Here is a 17321-nt window from a genome sequence, read left to right on the forward strand (position 1 = left end):
GACAGGCATACTTTTTTTGACCATACACTGATTTATTTTTGTGTGTGTGCCCATAGAATACAGTTCTGGATTAGATCTGGTGTTTAAGAAAAGAGGTGATTTTGATGCCGTGCTTCTGAGTAATGACTCTATATGTGTATGTAGAAGGTGTTGTGTGGGACAGAGTATTAATAAAATCATAGTTTTCATATTAAATACAGAATTTTCTTAGATTCAAAGACTTGAAGAAATTGAGTGGGGCAATTTTTAAATGTCATATAAAACATAGAAATGAAAAGATGGAGCTTTTCAAATCAGTTGGGCTGCTTAGTGTTTGGAAAACCATGAGAATACTTATTTGAATCTGTTGGTTTAGATTTTTTCCCCCATCTGCTTGTAGTTACATTTGACATGAAAGCGGAGGAGAAGCATCCGATAAAACAGTTTTCTGTAGTGAAATGTCTATGTTTGGAGGTGCCAGTGTATTTCAGAAGGGTGTGACAAGCCAAAGAAAAAGGGGCATAAAAGAAGGACATTGTTGAGGAGATGGGCAGGTTTGCATGACTCTTGTGGCAAAATGTTAGCCTGAAAGTAGGTGCGTGAGCGTTCCTGAAACTGGCTCCCTGAAGCTGTTGCCTTTCCTTGTTCTGTAGTAGCACTTATGACCCATTCCTGTGACCTCTTATCTTACCTTTAATACGAAGTTTTAAGAAGCAGTACAGAAAAAAGCAGGTGTGTTGGGGTTTTTTTGTTTTGGTTTTTTTTTTCTTTTGCCTCAGGTGTAGCTTGGCCATTGGTACTGATTATTTGAGCTGTCTTATGCAGCAAGAGCAAAGCTCAGAGATGAGGCTGGGCAGGGGGAGGAGGAGGGAAGGACAGTCTTGAGATTGTGGTGGCAAGTCCCGGCTCAAAGTAAATTGTAGAGGGGTTTTGCACATTTTTGGCTGTATTACATACTGGATATTTAAGTATCTGCTCAGGTATGGCTACCTTCTGATAAGATTCCCTTGTTACAAGAGGTTAATTTTGTCTGCATTTGTTTCCTTTTCTTCACTAGATCAGTTTAATTGGCAAAGCTCAATTCTGAGACTGAGGAAAATCTTAACTTACAAAGAATTGAAATAAGACAATTTATGAATCTCTGAAGAAGTAGTTAAAGGCTGTATATGTCTTTTTTTTTTTTTTTTTTTTCCCTTTTCATGTTAGGCTTGTGCAGCTAGCTCCAACTTTTCCTGCTCCCGTCTTTTACAAGACCAACCAGAAAAAATTCTGTATATGCTGTTACCATACAGAAGCATATATTTAGAATCCATTTTAATAATGGCTGAAGCTAATATTCTCCTAGGGATATGGCCTCTGGGAACAGGACAATTAAGTTCCTGCAAGTTTTCAGCAGTATATGAATGAGGTAATATTCTAGAAATATTGTGCATATCTGTGCATGGCAATATCTCCTGTGTTTCTAAGCAATTTTTGTTTGCTTATGGAAGCAGAGATGAGATGCAATGCACAGTGGGATATCGAGGTGTTAATTTGGGGAGGTGCAACTTGTCAGTAGTTCTGAAATAACAAGTATATATTTAACTAGGAAATAAGCTTATTGAAATCTTAGGTAACATGATTCTGATACTGCTGCATAAGTCAAAAGACATAATTGAAAAATAATTTACAATATTTTGCATTACAAGTTAGGGAATCTTTCTACAAATGCTTATAGATGAACATAGCAATTTAGAAGTCTTGACATTTCTTAAAGTCTGCAACTTTGTAAACTTGATTTTAGTAAATAAATTGTGTTTGTATTTACTGTGGCGTATAGATTAATAGACAACTCCGGGTATCTGTCAAGATGGCTGTGTGGTATTGCAGTAACAAATTCTGTTAAGTATGTGAGGGATGTTGTCTGTAAGTTAGCCTGTGACATTACGGGATCGTAGCCTTATTGCTGCAGGCCAGTTTACATCTCATATTGCCTGTTCAAATAACTGTGTTTATATTTAGATGATATATGTTGAGTAAGGTGAGACTGTCTTTACTGCTGCTGACCCATATTCAAATTTAATGTTGCATTTACCAAGTTAAATGATTGGCTATTAATTAGTTCTATTTATAGAAACATGGAAATACTCATTAGGTTCAGTAAAGGGTCAGGTGCATGTGAATTGCTGCTTTGCAGTTAGCAGAAGATGCTGCACTTAACTTTAATCATGTACGATTGTAATGGGATCTTGTGCACTGCTGGCCTGTGTCAGCAGACACCAAGCAGCTCTTCATGGAAGAATGCTAAATGAAAGCTGGTTTAGTAATTATGCCGGGGATCTCTAGCCTCATTAGGCAATGGGTCAAGAACTCATCTTAAGTTCCTTCCTCCTATATTGCTGTGCAAACATTGCAGCCCATCAGCAAGCAGTTTGCAGACCATGTCTAGGAAGCCTGTGCCATAGATACTTCAAACTTTGTTATAGATGTCTTTCCCCGCTCTATTTTTATGACTTTTGTCCTGCTGGAGCAGGGACTTGGGGGTGGGAACCCAGGAGTTTGTCCTGCTTTCCTCGGTGCTACTTTTAGCTCCGGTATTTGAAATCCAAACACTGAATGAAAATAATATACTTCTTATTAAAATAAACTTCTTTAGGACCTGAGTATTTTGGTGGTGTGTTTTGCTTGTTCTTGGTTTCTTCCAAATCATTAGAATTTCTTCAGAATCTTGCCTTTGGCAGAGTGAGGAGAGGGAGAAAATGGTGGACCAAAATTAAAAATTAGTGACTCTGGCCTTTTTTCTCATGCCATAGGAAGAACTGGTGTCACAGTGGAGCATGGTGTTTTTTCCTTAGAGGTGCCTGTAGGAGCAATCCTGTCAATTTACAGCAAAACTATAAATTCCATAGTTAAACCATCCTTTCTCCTGAGAGAGCAGCTTCCTTGATGACCACTCCATATACTGGTGTGCAGCTCTTCTGCTTTGGGGAGGGTTCCTCAGAGAGAGATTCACTCACTCCAGGATCTGCAACAATTATCAGTCCTTTTTCCAGCTTTTATCTCTAGTTTGAGCTTTTTCAGCCCCTCTAGAAGGTGCTTATCTGTCAAAGGGATCTACTGTAAAGAAAGAATTGGCTGGCACATCGTTCTCAAGAAACAAGTACATACATGAAAATGCTGATCTCTCTTGTTTAAAAATACTGTAGAAATCTATTTTGTATTCATAAGAAAATACGAAGGCTTGAATGTCATTACGTTTAGAGGAAAAGTGTGACCAATCTTTTCACAACAGTTATCTCAGATGCTATTGTAAGAAATCCAAAAATATTGTTGTAGTTTTATTGACTGCTTGGATTAATAAGTAGGTGTTCACTTCAGAAGAGAGATGAGTGTTCCTGTTTTTTTTTTCCTTTTCTCTGTTTAACTTTGAGAAACATCAAGACACTTAAAAGCACTGGCATAACTATGGCATTAGAAAAGCTGTACTAATGAAATGACATTGCAGTATGAGCATACGTGATAAAATGTTGTCTTCAGCTCTGGAAGGTTGTGCTTATGTTGCCCCGGGTGTCATTTAGAATGGAATTTAATTCTCTGTAAGTAGTTTGCGTTTAAAAGAGTGACTCTCTTTAAAGAGCTGCCAAAGCAGCTTCCCTTAAATTCAAGTATGCTGAGAGAAGTGGGTATTGACCTTCTTTCTGATGCCTTTTCTGGAAAGCCAGTTGTGTATGAAACTAGCCATGGAGGAGATCCTGCGTCCTGACAGTTGTTGGAGACTTTTTTTCCCTGGGCAATACAAGGTACTTGAAAAGTCAGAGAAATTAATTGTGTTTCCTTAGATTGTCTAAAAAAGTAGGCAATTCCTACTAAGACAGTCTATCTGCAGTTAACTGTGAAAGTAAGAGGTAGTTTGTTATAAATATATTTCCCTATTTTCTGTTCTTACTTTTCCTCCATTCCTTTATAATAATTAAGTTACAAATACCAGTAGGGAATTGAAGAGGAAAAAAATTCATGCTTTGCTTTCTAAAATAATTCTGTGCAAGCAAGTCACAATCTTTGATTGAGGGCTTCTGGAAATAAGTCCATCCCTTCAGTAAGATTAGCAGTGTTTGTTCTAAGCTCAGAAAAAAACTGTGGGAGTTCCTTGATAGCAGTGATTCGGATTGTTTAATGTCCTCTTTCAAAATTACTAATAAACGTTTGCTGTACTCTATATAATTGTTCTAAATATATAAGCTAGATATGAAGTTTCTTTAAAAGGAGAGGAAAGGTGGGGTTTTTTCTGTTTACAGCATCTAGAACACTTGCCAGTGTTGCTTTGCATATTGTATAGGGAAGAACAAGTGCTGTATACTCAAACACACTTGGATTTTATATGTCCATTTAATGAAAACAGGAAGCAAACACAGAAATCTTTATCTGTTGATGTGACTCTCTCTCTTGCAAAAGTATATTTATTTACTTAAGTATAAAATAGTCTTTCACTGTTTGTCCTTTGACTTACCTACTGAAAACAGTAGATAAACTGTCGGGTCCATTATTATTTGTGGTCTCCAAAATTTATATAGACAAGGTACTGGCTGGCATCACGGAAAATCCTCAGATACACAATGCAGTAAATGTGATACACTTTTCTCAGCCTTCTGTTTTTGGTTTTGTTTTGTGGTGGTTTTTTTTCTTAATGGTCGCAGTAGTGGTCTGGGTGGTAGGAGTACTTGGTAAAGATCTGAACTGTGCTGTGAATTTCCTTTTGACCTTAGAGTAATTTTTGTTTTGTATAATGAATGCATCTGTATAATGAAATGGGAACGTTAGTTAATCGGTTTTCGTACAGGACTTAGAAGTCTGCTTTCTTTGCCTTTTTTTTTTTTTTGAAGTGGTTTGTAAATGAAAAGTAATCAGTGTCATTGTCCTTAACATAAAAACTGTCGGTTGTCTAAGAATAAGCAAATATATTGCACGGAGGTTTCTGAAAAATTGTTGGTTTGTTATTTGTTCTTACTGAGGAGTCCTTTCTTTTTGGGTAGTGATCAGTGTGCATATGTGGTGGTAGGGCTCGTCTACTCTGGTATTTGTAAAAAATGAAATACTTTATTTGGCATAACCTTGGCCACTGATTTGAGACCATAGACACAAGGAAGCTACTTGGAATAAGTGACACAGCTATCTACTATTTGGTTTCTGAATCTTTTACAAAATGCAGATAATTTGTAAAGTTTTTGAGGATTTAAAGAAAAACTTCGCAAGTTATCATGTAAATTAAATATCAGGCATACTCTTTTCTTGTACAAATACTGGTTTTTTGCTGTTCTGCTCTTTTGACAGCAATTTTAGTTACTTCGCAAAACACGTAAGCTTAACTAGTACAGACTCGTATTCATTTCACTGCTTCTCACTTTCTTTTCCCTCAGGAGTCATCTTGCTTGATATCAGGACTAGATATGTATGAGATAAGTGTCTTCCCAGAATAAAACTGACCCAGTTTGTTGGAAGCTTTTACTTGGAGGTGATTTTGACTGGAAGGGCTTAAACTTAAAAGCCATGAATATCAAAGTCAACTTGTGGTACCAATTGACGTGATATTCTTGAATGCAGAAAATAACCAATAGAAGTTAAATAAACCAATAGCTATAACCTTCACAACAAACACAATAATATTTTATAGCAGTAACACGTACCTCTTTTCTGAGTATCTCAAAGAAGCATATGAACAATTGAAAGAAATTCCTGCCCTTTTGAGGGAGAATAGCAGAGGTTCCTGCCTGGCGGGTGAGGTAACAAGCGTAGAGGGGAGAACTGACTTGTTTGAATATATGCAAAAGTCTTCAGCAGATAATTTAGGATGATTAGTGTTTCTTTGAAATTCACATTTTTCTCAATTCTGTATGTTACCACTTGCTTGGTCTTTTTTCAAGGGCCTAATATAATAATCCCTTTTTATCATCTCTCAGTACTCTTGTGAAGAAGTGGCCAGTATATTGCGTGGTTATTGCTGTGTTGCTATTTATATCTATTTAAAATTGAATAATACTTTCATGTACTTTAATACATTATTTCTTAAACTTCATCTGTACTTAAGAAAAAAACTAAATGAGTAGTCTGGAGTGACTCTAATTTTAACTTGTTAAAACATAATTTATTCAAGGTTTTTCTTCTAGGTGATACGTTTGAATTGTAATTATTCCTTGTGTCATCAAAAAAAATAGTGTCCAAACCGTCCTGTTAAGTGGTCATTTCAGGATAGTTCTCCAAATGAAGTTCCTGCTCCAAAGCATTGTATGCTTAAAAAGTACATACTTTCCTGGGTTGTAGTAAACATACCAGGAAAAAATACAGTGAATACTAGTTGTATAATAAAGCTACTCTAAGAAATAGTATTATCTACTTCGTCAAAGGACACTTAGAATTTTGTACTTCCTTCCGCATTACTTAAAGTTCCTGGCAGAGCATTGAGGTACTTTCATATCTTAAAGAAAATTCTCAGCTAAAATGAGAGAAAGTTCTAGTGAGTTTTTCAGATTAATAAGATTATAGTTGTGGCCATAAAGTATAAAAATAGAAATAATAAATCCAAGTCAAATCTACAAATAACCAGCTGAGTAATATGTTTCATGTAGTGGGGGATTACTGTGGGGCACTGACTGTCCTTGTCATCGGAGAGAAGGGGTGGGGAGGAGTGATCCGCTTACCAACTATCTGGTGCTTTCAGTCATTCAATGTTTTTATTACAGCTCATTTGTTGTATTTTATGGTCACCTCTAAGGCTGAGTTTGAAGGTGTTTGTGTAGGTCACTGCAAACTTTCTGTCCAACATCAACCTTACATTTGGATCCTCTTCCCAGAGGATCCATTCAAGTCTACTGCAGTAGCAGGGTAACTGACCTTTTCTGTAGTTTAATGTTGGTGCTTTTGGGTCTTTCACTTACAGTTAACAATAGAACTTCTTGGATATTTGCTATTTGATTGAAAATTGAAAGAAAGATTAGCATAGGCTACTGTAGACTATTTTCAGTGAAAACCGTAACATGTCAGAAAATCCAATGTCGCTTGTACTCGGGTTTGATGGGTTTTTGAGAGACCGACCACTTGTGTGTTTGCTGCACTTCAAGAATGTGTAGGTTTTTGAAAAGTATATTGAATTTTATTTTGTCTTTAGCAGAGCATTGAGTACTGGAGTCAGCATTTTGTCTTAACTGGGTATATAGCTAGCAAATAGGGCTGTAGGGATATGCGTTGTTTGTACTGGTAAAAGGGTGGATTGGAGGGTAAAGGTGGCCAACAAACTCTGATACAGACTTAAGGCATCCTCTCAAACCAGAAATATGGCTTGATGTGTTTTTATACAGATGAGTTATACTTCTGTAGGGAGATATTGAAACTTAATAGATGTTTTAAAAGTATCTGGAGGTCACAAATATTGCATAGTTTTGAGTTTATCAGTAAATAAACTCCAGATTCCATGGCTTCATCTTCCTAAGTTGTTTTAGTAAGTAACTAACTATTGTAATTCCAATGAAACATACTGTCCCCACCTTACAGTATTGATGGACAGAAATCCTTTGATAAATTATTCTCTGAAGTGGGGTTTTGAACTACCGGGCATTCAACAGACATCTGCCCAATGTGTAAATATGTGTTTTGTTGGGTTTTTTTTTTGTTTTGTTTTTAGTTTCTCCGGCAATGGATTCTCAAACCTTTGGATGATGAACTGAGAATATGGTCATTTAAATTGTGAATTATGTTCATGTGGGAAGAGTTGAAGGCACTTTAGGATCAGCATATACTGCTGACAAGCTTGAAGAATGACCTGAAATAAATCTCTTAAGAACATGTGGAACGTGCTACACTTCAAATACAAATCAGTATTTAAATAAATATGAGATGGGGTAACTGATGAGGCAGCATGGCTTGCCAACTGGCTTGCAGAATATGAGCTGATGATCTGTTGCAGATCATAAACAGAAGAGAATGTCTTACTAATATGTAAGGAAAGGCACTAAAGTTTTGCTGATTTGTTTTTTGGGTGGTTTTTTATTGTTGTTTTGGTTTGTTTAAAACTTTTACTCTTTTTAAAAAGTATTCTATATCAAAACCAGGAAGTCTTTCCTCTTCTCTGCTGGGTGCTATTGAGGCTCAGGTGGAGCTGTGTATCCAGTTTCCACAGAGTGAATCAAGATAGAAGTAACCAGTTGCAGAGTCTCCAGAGGAGATAAAGATGATTAGCTGCCAAGGAAGTGTGAAAAGAAACATGAGTGAGAGTTGACATTTTTTGTGACAAGCATGTTTCTCTCTCTCTCTAAACATTGAAAAAATCTTTTGTAGAGAAAGGAATCATCTCTCTGTGAAGACTAGGAGTAATTAATCTAGGGAGGGAGATCTAGTAGACATTATGAAAAAATACTTATTGTGAGAATAGTTGAGCTCTATAATGATTTGCATAGGAAGGCCAAGGCATCCCTGTCATCAGAGGCTTTTTAAGAACGGGTTAGACAAATGTTTGGGGTTGGTTGATTCCTTGGTCAGATAAATGGCTTAGTATTCTTGAGGTCCTTTCCAGCTGTTTTCTCTAATTACCTTGAAAATAACTGTAATAGAGGTGGCTTAGTAGGAGATGGCATCAATTAGTAAGAGTTGTTGGGTTTTTATTTTAGACAAGCAAAGACGTTTTTGTTTTTTCTTCAGAGCACCAGATAGCGTATTTCTTGGATAAGTCCTGAGAGAGAAAGACTTGTGCCTTGATGAGAGTGAGCCACCCCTTACTAAATTTAAATACAAAAATTGCACTTCTTAACCCCTTCTTTTTTTGAAAATATATTTGTTTTTATATGTGCTTCTGCCTTGCACAGTTACTAAGTTTAGTATTACCTTGTGTGCCATTCGTCACCCTGCCTTGGTTTCTGTGATCACTCTGGAAAAGCGAAGTATTCAGTAACTTAAAACTGATATAGAAAGACACTAGGTACTTTGGTGGTGGATTGTCATAATGTCTTTAAATCAAAATGACATTTAAAGAAATGGCTGATTCTGGTTTTATAATTATTAAGGAGGAGTTGCTGTTATGTATTTGTTTGTGTCTGTATCAGAGGACCATACCTGCATAAGTTTTTGGGTTATTTTTTTTCTTTGCTTCTTCCCCTGACCAAAGGGACTTAGCCTGGACCATTTTTTAGATATAATATTATATGACATTAGTTTTAAATGCTTCGTTTGAAATTGTTCCTTCCTTCTCCCCCCTATTCTCCCCCCCAGGTCTCTGTCTTGAGAAGCTGCCAATTTCTTCTTCGGCTAGCAACCTCCATGTGGACCGTGAACAAGAAATTGTTACATGCTATGAGAAGGCTGGGGATATTGCTCTTCTGTACCTTCAGGAGATAGAAAGGGTAAGCTGGGACAATTAGCTTAATCGAAGAATTGTGTGGCTCATCTTTCATTGATGTGGTGTTATCAACACTTTGGTAGCTCCACTAAAAGATGTCTAATATTTTTTTTCTTAGGACTTCAATGTACGCTTCCAATTGGACAATAAATTTGTGTGTGTTAATGGAAGTCTGGTAGCTGTCCTTCTGACTCTTCTCTCATTCTGACCTCTTAGAAAATAGTGATAGTAGTCTGAAAGGGACAGAGCTCCACTGAACTGCTGTGCATATTCAAGATGCTGATCTTTGGCCTCTTGTTATGCTATGGTAGTTAATTTATGAACAAGGGATTATGGTGTCTTTCAAACACACGTATCGGAATATGTATGTTGTATGTATATACTCACTAGCTTTTCAGATAATTCTTAAAAATAATTCAAAACAAAGCTATGAAGATTGAAAATTGATCTTGTTGATGTTTATTTGGAGCCAATAACTTAACTGCTCTTAAATGCTCTTCAAAAAGCTACTTGAAGGTAAAATTCTGAAATAACATTGTACTTGTCAGCAAGACACTTGCCATATCAGTGGGGTGTCCAGAATAGTAACTTGAAAGTGTGTTTGCTTCAACTAATAGGCACAATCCTGGGATAATGAGAAAATCATCAGATATGATAGCCAGATAAACATATGATTTTAAAAAATAGATGAACTTCAGATAAATATTAATAGCTCTATAAATTGGGTCAGGACAATGTTCTCAGACTTGATAGCCTGTTTGTCATTTTGTCTCATTAATATATTACTTGCTGTATGTATGAAACTACAGCTGCCTTTAAAATCCGAGGTACTAGATATGTAGGAGACCTGTTTCCTATAGATGAAAGCTGATATGGCTGAGCTTCTTAATGTTAGACAGATATAACCTCCTAACAGCTCTGCAGAATATTAGCCAAGTTACTGTTTTCTTTCCCCACCCCCCATTTTATAAGTTATGGATTATGAATTTATGGAAAGTTAAAGTTAGGCTCTTCATTTGTAAAGAGTGTAACGCTTCATGATTTGTAAGCTTCAGGCTTTATCTGAGTTTAAAGGGATACATAGGCTCCTTTATTTCCTCCTGTTGTTTTCATTTCCACTGCTAAGCTTGTCTTCTGTTTTTTACCATTTAGCAGAAACCCTTCTGGTGTTATAAATACTCTTTTTAAGAAAAGAAAATTTGCGGTACCCTTTGTTTCTAGGAGTTACACACTATTGCATTTTATTTAGACTTGGAGATATGTCTGGACAAAATCCAGTACACTGGGGCTCTATTCTTTGGCTTGTGAATACTATTAAAATATGAAGCAAGCTAGCAGTATCAATCTGACCCTCTTTTTCAGACGTATTGCTTACAAGCCTCAGGCTTGTCATTTGACAGTTATCTTTGAAAGGGTTATTAGATACAGTTAGGGTCACGCAAGTGAAAGAAAAACTTTGATGTGATGGGAGAAAGAAAAGTAATTCATACTGTTTTTTGAAAACATACACATTTTTACTTTTCTGAGAGCTTTTTGCTTGTTTTTTTTTTGTTTTGTTATTGTCTTTCAGTGTCTGGTAGACTACATGTGGTGAATATGAAGGCAAATGAAAGCTGACAGCTCTCCATTTTCAGAGATCATTTTAATGTTGATGTAATACAAATTAAGTTATTTCTAAATTGTTTTTTGGAAATCATAGAATCAGAGAATGGTAAGGGTTGGAAGGCACCTCTGGAGATCATCTAGTCCAACCACCTGCCAAAGCAGGTTCACCTAGAGCAGGTTGCACAGGAACCCATCCAGGCGGGTTTTAGATATCTCCAGAGAAGGAGACTCCACCACCTCTCTGGGCAGCCTGTGCCAGTGCTTTGAGTGAGTGCTTTGCTCCATCACTCTGGAGATCACTTTTAATCTTACTGCTTCTTGCGGCAGTCTTTCCTAACCTAATAGAGTTTTAGATTTTTTTAATACAGTCACCTCCTGCTACCGAATAAGGTTGCAAATATGCTTTTTCGTATATTCCTTTTTTGTATACCATTCTTCACAACATTTTCTGAAAAAGTGTTATAAAATTTTTCTTAGTGCAATTTCTGTTTGGTGAATAATTTACCTTTAAGGGTATATCTAAGAGCAAAAAGATTTATATTTAGGTGGGAATGGAGAAAAGGATAGAAATATTCTACTAGCCACCGCCTACAATGAAAAAGATTTTTCCAACATTAAGTATTCTGTGTAAAAGTCCACAAAACTTGATTTTTATTTTTTTTTTCTAAATACATTTTTCCCTTTTGTTCTTTTAGGTAATTAATGCCAATATACAAAACAGAAGCCCTAAGCCAGGGCCCACTGCACATGAACAAGAACTTGGTTTTTTCCTGGAAACAGGACTTCAAAGAGCACATGTTTTATATTTCAAGAATGGGTAAGGGTTGATTCTCCTTTTGTGTGTTTGCCTTTTTGTTTAGGTTTCGTATTTGTGATCTAACTGGGCATAATCATTTTTAGCAATTGTGAATTGTGTAATCATGAGGCCTCTTTATTAATAAAGTCGTAACATTTTGATTGAAATAGTAAAGCTGCCCATATTGTATTTATTTACATATTGTAAAATCATTTAATCAAAGTATATTAAACAGAAAGCATTTTAGATTTTTACTTACTGAATGTGAGAACTTGAAATACCTTAAACTTTAATGATTTGAAATTTCTTTTACTTTATTACTAGACACTGATAGAAAGTAATTGACAACATATTGAAACTCTTGATTTTTATAATTTGATTTTGTAATTTTTTTCCAAATCTCTTCAGTTATCACTTATTTTAACATTATGCTGCAGGATAAATGTGCATGAAGATCAACAGTATGTATACAATATACAGTCTCCATTGTACATGCTCTATAGATCCTCTTAGATTGTGCATGGGAGATCCTTTATAATTTATTTTAAATAAGGCTTCCCTTAAAAGCCTAAAAATAAATTCAGATATCACAGAAAATGAAAAAAGGAATACAACGCTCCATTTTTAAGAGCTTCAAAACTTGGCACAAATGGTTTTTAAGTACATTTCTGACATTTGTTGAAATCACATCATTTAAAATTTTTTTTTTATAATTTATGGATTATGGAAAGTTAGGCTCTTTAATTGTAAAGAGCATGACACTTCATGATTTAAACACTTCAGGCTTAATCTGAGTTTAAAGGGCTACATAGGCTCTTTTATTTCCTCCTCTTGTTTTCATTTCCAGAAGCAGGGCTTCTTATTTCACTAGGAAAATGTGGTTTGATTGAAATATTGGAACTCTTGATAGGGCTACTGCTTTGTACCAAAAATGTTTCTTATTCTTTCAAATACATGAACAGGAGATGAAGGGGAATCATGCAGTGTCTGTAAAGAGTTCGAGATTTTAATGTACTGATGGTAGGGTGACAAAAGGCTGTCCAAGTTCTCCAACTGTTCTGGGACTTCAGCATGGAAATGGTCACTAAGCTTTTGAAATCTCATTCTTAAAGTAATGAAGTAGTGCTGCAATAGCACATGATTTGAGAGTTACATTTTAGTTCTGTTTTCATCATTTAATTGCAGGAGGAACGGAATGTTCCGAAAGTTAATTTTTTTTTTTTTCATTTACCAGAGCTAAAAATAAAATATCTGTTTTCATGCCGGCACAAAAGATAAATAAAATATACTTATTGAAAAAATCCCAGTGGTAATCATGGTTAAGAATAAGCTAAAAATTCCACATTTTGAAGAATTTTGATTGAAGGCCAGGAATGGAAATGGTCTATTTAATCTGACATGTTGTGCGTAAAAGCAACCTGTAATTAACACAGTAAATTAAGATTAATTAAGAAAACAAAAAACAACTGCACCAAAAAAGTCATGCAGTAGGTTATTAAGGAACCTCCATCCTATAGGAATGTTTTTCCTAGACCATATTAGTTGGTCTGGTGTGATCTTTGAAAGGTTGATTGTATTCCATGTGCACTTTAATCCTTCATGGTGCTGGTGTTCCTGTTAACTCCTACATAAGCATATAATCTTTTTTGCAGTCTTTATTACAACGGTCACTTGGAGTTCATGACCTAGTTGCACATTATGTATTTAATTTTAAATTCCTTCTTCCAATTTCGTTGGCCAGTGCTGCTACTTTGGGAGGTATGAGAGGAAGCGAGGTGTTACGAAAAATAGCTCTATGCCAGTCATTATTTTACATATTCCTGCCATTATATCCTTTAGTTTCCTTTCTTAATTTAGAGCCAAACCCAATTCTTTTAAGATTTCCTAATATGGTCGTCGTTCCAGGCTGCTAGTTATCTTGTGGCTTTTATGGGTCCCTTCTTTGTTTTGTTTTTTTTTTTTATTTGTTTGTTTTTGACTTGGGTTTACCAGAACTGAACAGAACTTTAAATATATACTTTTCTAATAGTCACAAATTTATAGTATGTATTTTAATACATTTCTTTTAAGGATGCTTTACTTGGTTTTTAAATTTGTCATCTCTCTTAATGCTAGGTTTATAGAAATTAGATTCAGGATCTTTCCATTAAGCTTTGCAACATACTTCAAGTTTGAATTCCGTCTAAGATTGTAAAGATTATACGAACATTTTTAAGGAGAGGAAATGTAGATATCTTTAATATAGGCAGTTTAGAAACTGAAACTTTTTTAAAAAATGAACTCCCTTTTGCAACTGAAGCTGCGGATGTTAAGATCCTGTGGAGGAAGCAGGGAATCACCAGAGTTTTAACTGCTTGTGGGTGCTGGGGGAGAAGAGGAAAAGCCTATTTTCACAGGCAGACTAAATCTGCTATTCATATTGCAGTGCAGTGAAATCTATTTGTGTATGTTCGTGAAGTGAGGCTTACACTCAGAAGAGTTGAATCTGAAATAAAATTCCTTTCACCAAACTATAGCCTGGCGTTGGTTTGAGTCACTTCAAATGCTACCTTGTTATGAGCATAGGGCTATAGTAATGTATGCATTAGAGCATGTTTAAAGATCTGAGTAGGTGTCTATGCATCAATGGTACGTATTTTTTGGTGGTTTTTTTTTTTTTAGACTTCAGTTCCACTCCAATATGTACTATCAAACATCTCTCAAAATCTGCTGGAGATTTGAATTTATCTGAAGTCCTTTTGCTATGGAGTGGGTTTTTGTTGTTGTGTATCTAGGGGTCAGTTAGCTAATCACTGCTTTTAATTACACTTCTTTCACTAGAAGTAGAAGCATCATTTTTGTGCATGTGTCAGTTATGAACTACAAAAGCAAATAAGATAACTTTTATACTAGCTGGAAGAGCATAATTTTAGCAGTAATGTAGGGAGTATCGCTGCCTACCCAAAAAGCCACTTGATCCACTTTAAATTTCTTCTTTGTTCACTCTCTGTACAGAGATTTTCTTTTAAGCCAAGAAAAAAGGTTTTGTGGAGGATTAAGTGACTATCTGTCAGGTATGCATTATCTTGTATGAAAAACTAGAAAGTGTTTGAAACCTAACTTAGCCTAGCTGCTAAGTGCTGGCATTTTGAAAATACATGGAAAAGCAATTATCTAAAAAAAATAATAAAATAAAGTGGCAATAGTCTGAATGAAGAATGTTATTTTAGTGCTCTATTAAGACACAAATCTGAAATTAAGGTTTTCTTCCAAAATGTACAGGATTTCAGTAAAGAATGAAACTACATACCCATTTTTCACTTGGGAGCAGAAGAATGTTCCAGCGTGGAATGAGTAACAAAACTTAAGTTCTAAAACTTAAAGTAGAGTTTATGTGCTGTTTAAAAAACATTGTGAAATATGTAACTTTAAATGTCTTTCAGGCAGATTACGCAACTCCCATTTAGTCTAGTAGTTGCTTTGCAATTTCAAATTGAAGGAGTTCAAAGTCCTGACGTTGTTCCAAGAAAAGCTACGAGCACAGGAACTTTGACATTAGTACTTTAACGCAGCTATTTTCAAGTAAAATGCCCCTGAGAGAGATAAGACAGCAGTTATGTACCCAGTAATCCCTTCTATCCTAGTCTTTGCTATGTATTCACATTATAAGATAAACAAGACCAACATAAGTTGTAAATGGTTTTTATTTTTGAGCTAGTCAGGTTCAGAAATATACTGGAAGCGAAATATACTTAAAGCAAAAGAGCTTTCTGGTTGGAGTCTGAAATCAGGTGGCCGTCATGTGAAAACTAGACTTAGCTAGCTTTCACAGCTCTTTTTTTGTGGCTTCTCCTATGTTCCACACCCTCTCCAAGGATATTGCTCTGTTAGAGTCCAGGATCCAGGCTGCAATTTGGTCTAATCTCCATCGCGGTTCACATGCTGAATCAAAGCTTGAGGAACCCGGACCAGTTCTGTGCTCATCATGGTGCCATTACCTGTACTGGCACAGCTGCAGCGAAGCACAACCTTGCCAGTCTTCTCCATGAAGTTGTTTCTCAACTGGCTGTTGTTTTTCAAGAGGCTGGCTTTTTCTCAGTAGAAAATTAACACCCAAAAAACCAACCAAACAAAAAACCAAAAAAACCCCAACTAGTTTTTCTGCATGTAATTTGATTTTTATCGGGTTACAAAATGTATGACAAGCACAACAAAAGAAAACCCTCCTTAGAGTTACTCATGTAAAGGACTTGTCTATGTAGAAATTGTTTCCTCTATTTGTTTTTCTTTTTCCACCGTAACATAAATAGGAATAGCACAGGAATATGGCTTTCATGTTAGTAAGTGAGGAGGTGTGGATGGAAGCCAGTCCCTAAGTGCCTCCGTTTTACATATACAGTGCTCACAGCTGGAGATTTTACAGTGATGAAATCCATAAGAGAAGGATTTATGTAAATGCTTGACATAAATCAAGACACTGTATGACCAGCCGTCCACTGTATTAGAACACAGTGTTAGCTATCCATCGCTCTCCGAATCTGTTGATGTCTTGTTGCATAACCCACATCAGTCTCAAAACAAATTGGTCGTTAAATAAAGAATAGAAAGTAAGATGAAATTCAAAAACATTGAAATCCTATGAAGTATCACATTCTTTATGTGTGAGATACTACTGCTCTACTGGAAATGACTTTTGTTGCAGTTTTCGAAGCAACTTTGACCTGGAGATAACTGCTTTCATGTTTGCATGGTTAGGAAACGCAGGCAGAATATATTTGAGACAAAAAATCACTGTTTTGTGCTTGCTAACAAAAATGCATTTTCAAAAGGATACTTTAATATCTGTCATATCAGATACTTTCCTCGTGTTTATTTAAGATACTGTTCTTACTCTGTTAGTTTTCACTGAAAAACCAGAATCTATTTGAATGTGAGGGGAAATCATTATTCCCTCAGATATTCAGAAAAAAATCATCCGTTAACAATGCTTTCTCTTTCAATCCTGAAGAAGGAAGTTTATAATAAGTGGAAGAAGGGACTGACCCCTTGGGAGGATTACAAGAATGCCACCAGAGCGTGCAGGGATGAAACAAGGAAAGCCAAGGCCGCCTTGGAATTAGACCTGGCTAGGGACGTCAAGCACAGCAAAAAGAGCTTCTACAAGTATATTGGAAGCAAAAGGAAGACCAGAGAAGTTGTAGGCCCACTGCTGAATGAGGCAGGAGTCATGGTGACGGAGGATGTGGAGAAGGCAGAGTTACTGAATGCCTTCTTTGCTTCGGTCTTTTCTGCTCGGCCCAGCCCTCAGGAGTCCCAGGCATTGAATAAAGTAACAGGGAAAGAAGACGACTTCCCTTGGGTTGAGGAGGAGCGAGTGAGGGACCAATTAGATCATCTAGATATTCACAAGTCCATGGGCCCTGATGGGATGCACCCGAGAGTGCTGAGGGAGCTGGCAGAAGTCATTGCTGGGCCGCTCTCCATCATCTTTGAAAAGTCCTGGAGAACAGGCGAGGTGCCTGCGGACTGGAGGAAAGCCAATGTCACTCCAGTCTTCAAGAAAGGCAAGAAGGAGGAGCCGGGGAACTACAGGCCGGTCAGCCT

The 17321-nt window shown here is 36.3% G+C and overlaps 1 protein-coding gene across 3 annotated transcripts in view; it reads left to right on the top strand.

Annotated features, from left to right (window-relative positions):
- The window catches only part of TTC7B (tetratricopeptide repeat domain 7B), a 155001-nt gene that overhangs the window by 27036 nt on the left and 110644 nt on the right, over window positions 1-17321 (top strand). For all 3 annotated transcript variants that reach the window (XM_063334361.1, XM_063334362.1, XM_063334360.1), the window contains exons 4-5: window positions 9211-9341; window positions 11638-11759. In XM_063334361.1, the coding sequence (XP_063190431.1) occupies window positions 9211-9341; window positions 11638-11759 (253 nt within the window). The remainder of the gene's footprint in view (window positions 1-9210; window positions 9342-11637; window positions 11760-17321) is intronic.

The sequence above is a fragment of the Chroicocephalus ridibundus genome, chromosome 4, assembly GCF_963924245.1.
Source record: "Chroicocephalus ridibundus chromosome 4, bChrRid1.1, whole genome shotgun sequence".
NCBI lineage: Eukaryota > Metazoa > Chordata > Aves > Charadriiformes > Laridae > Chroicocephalus > Chroicocephalus ridibundus.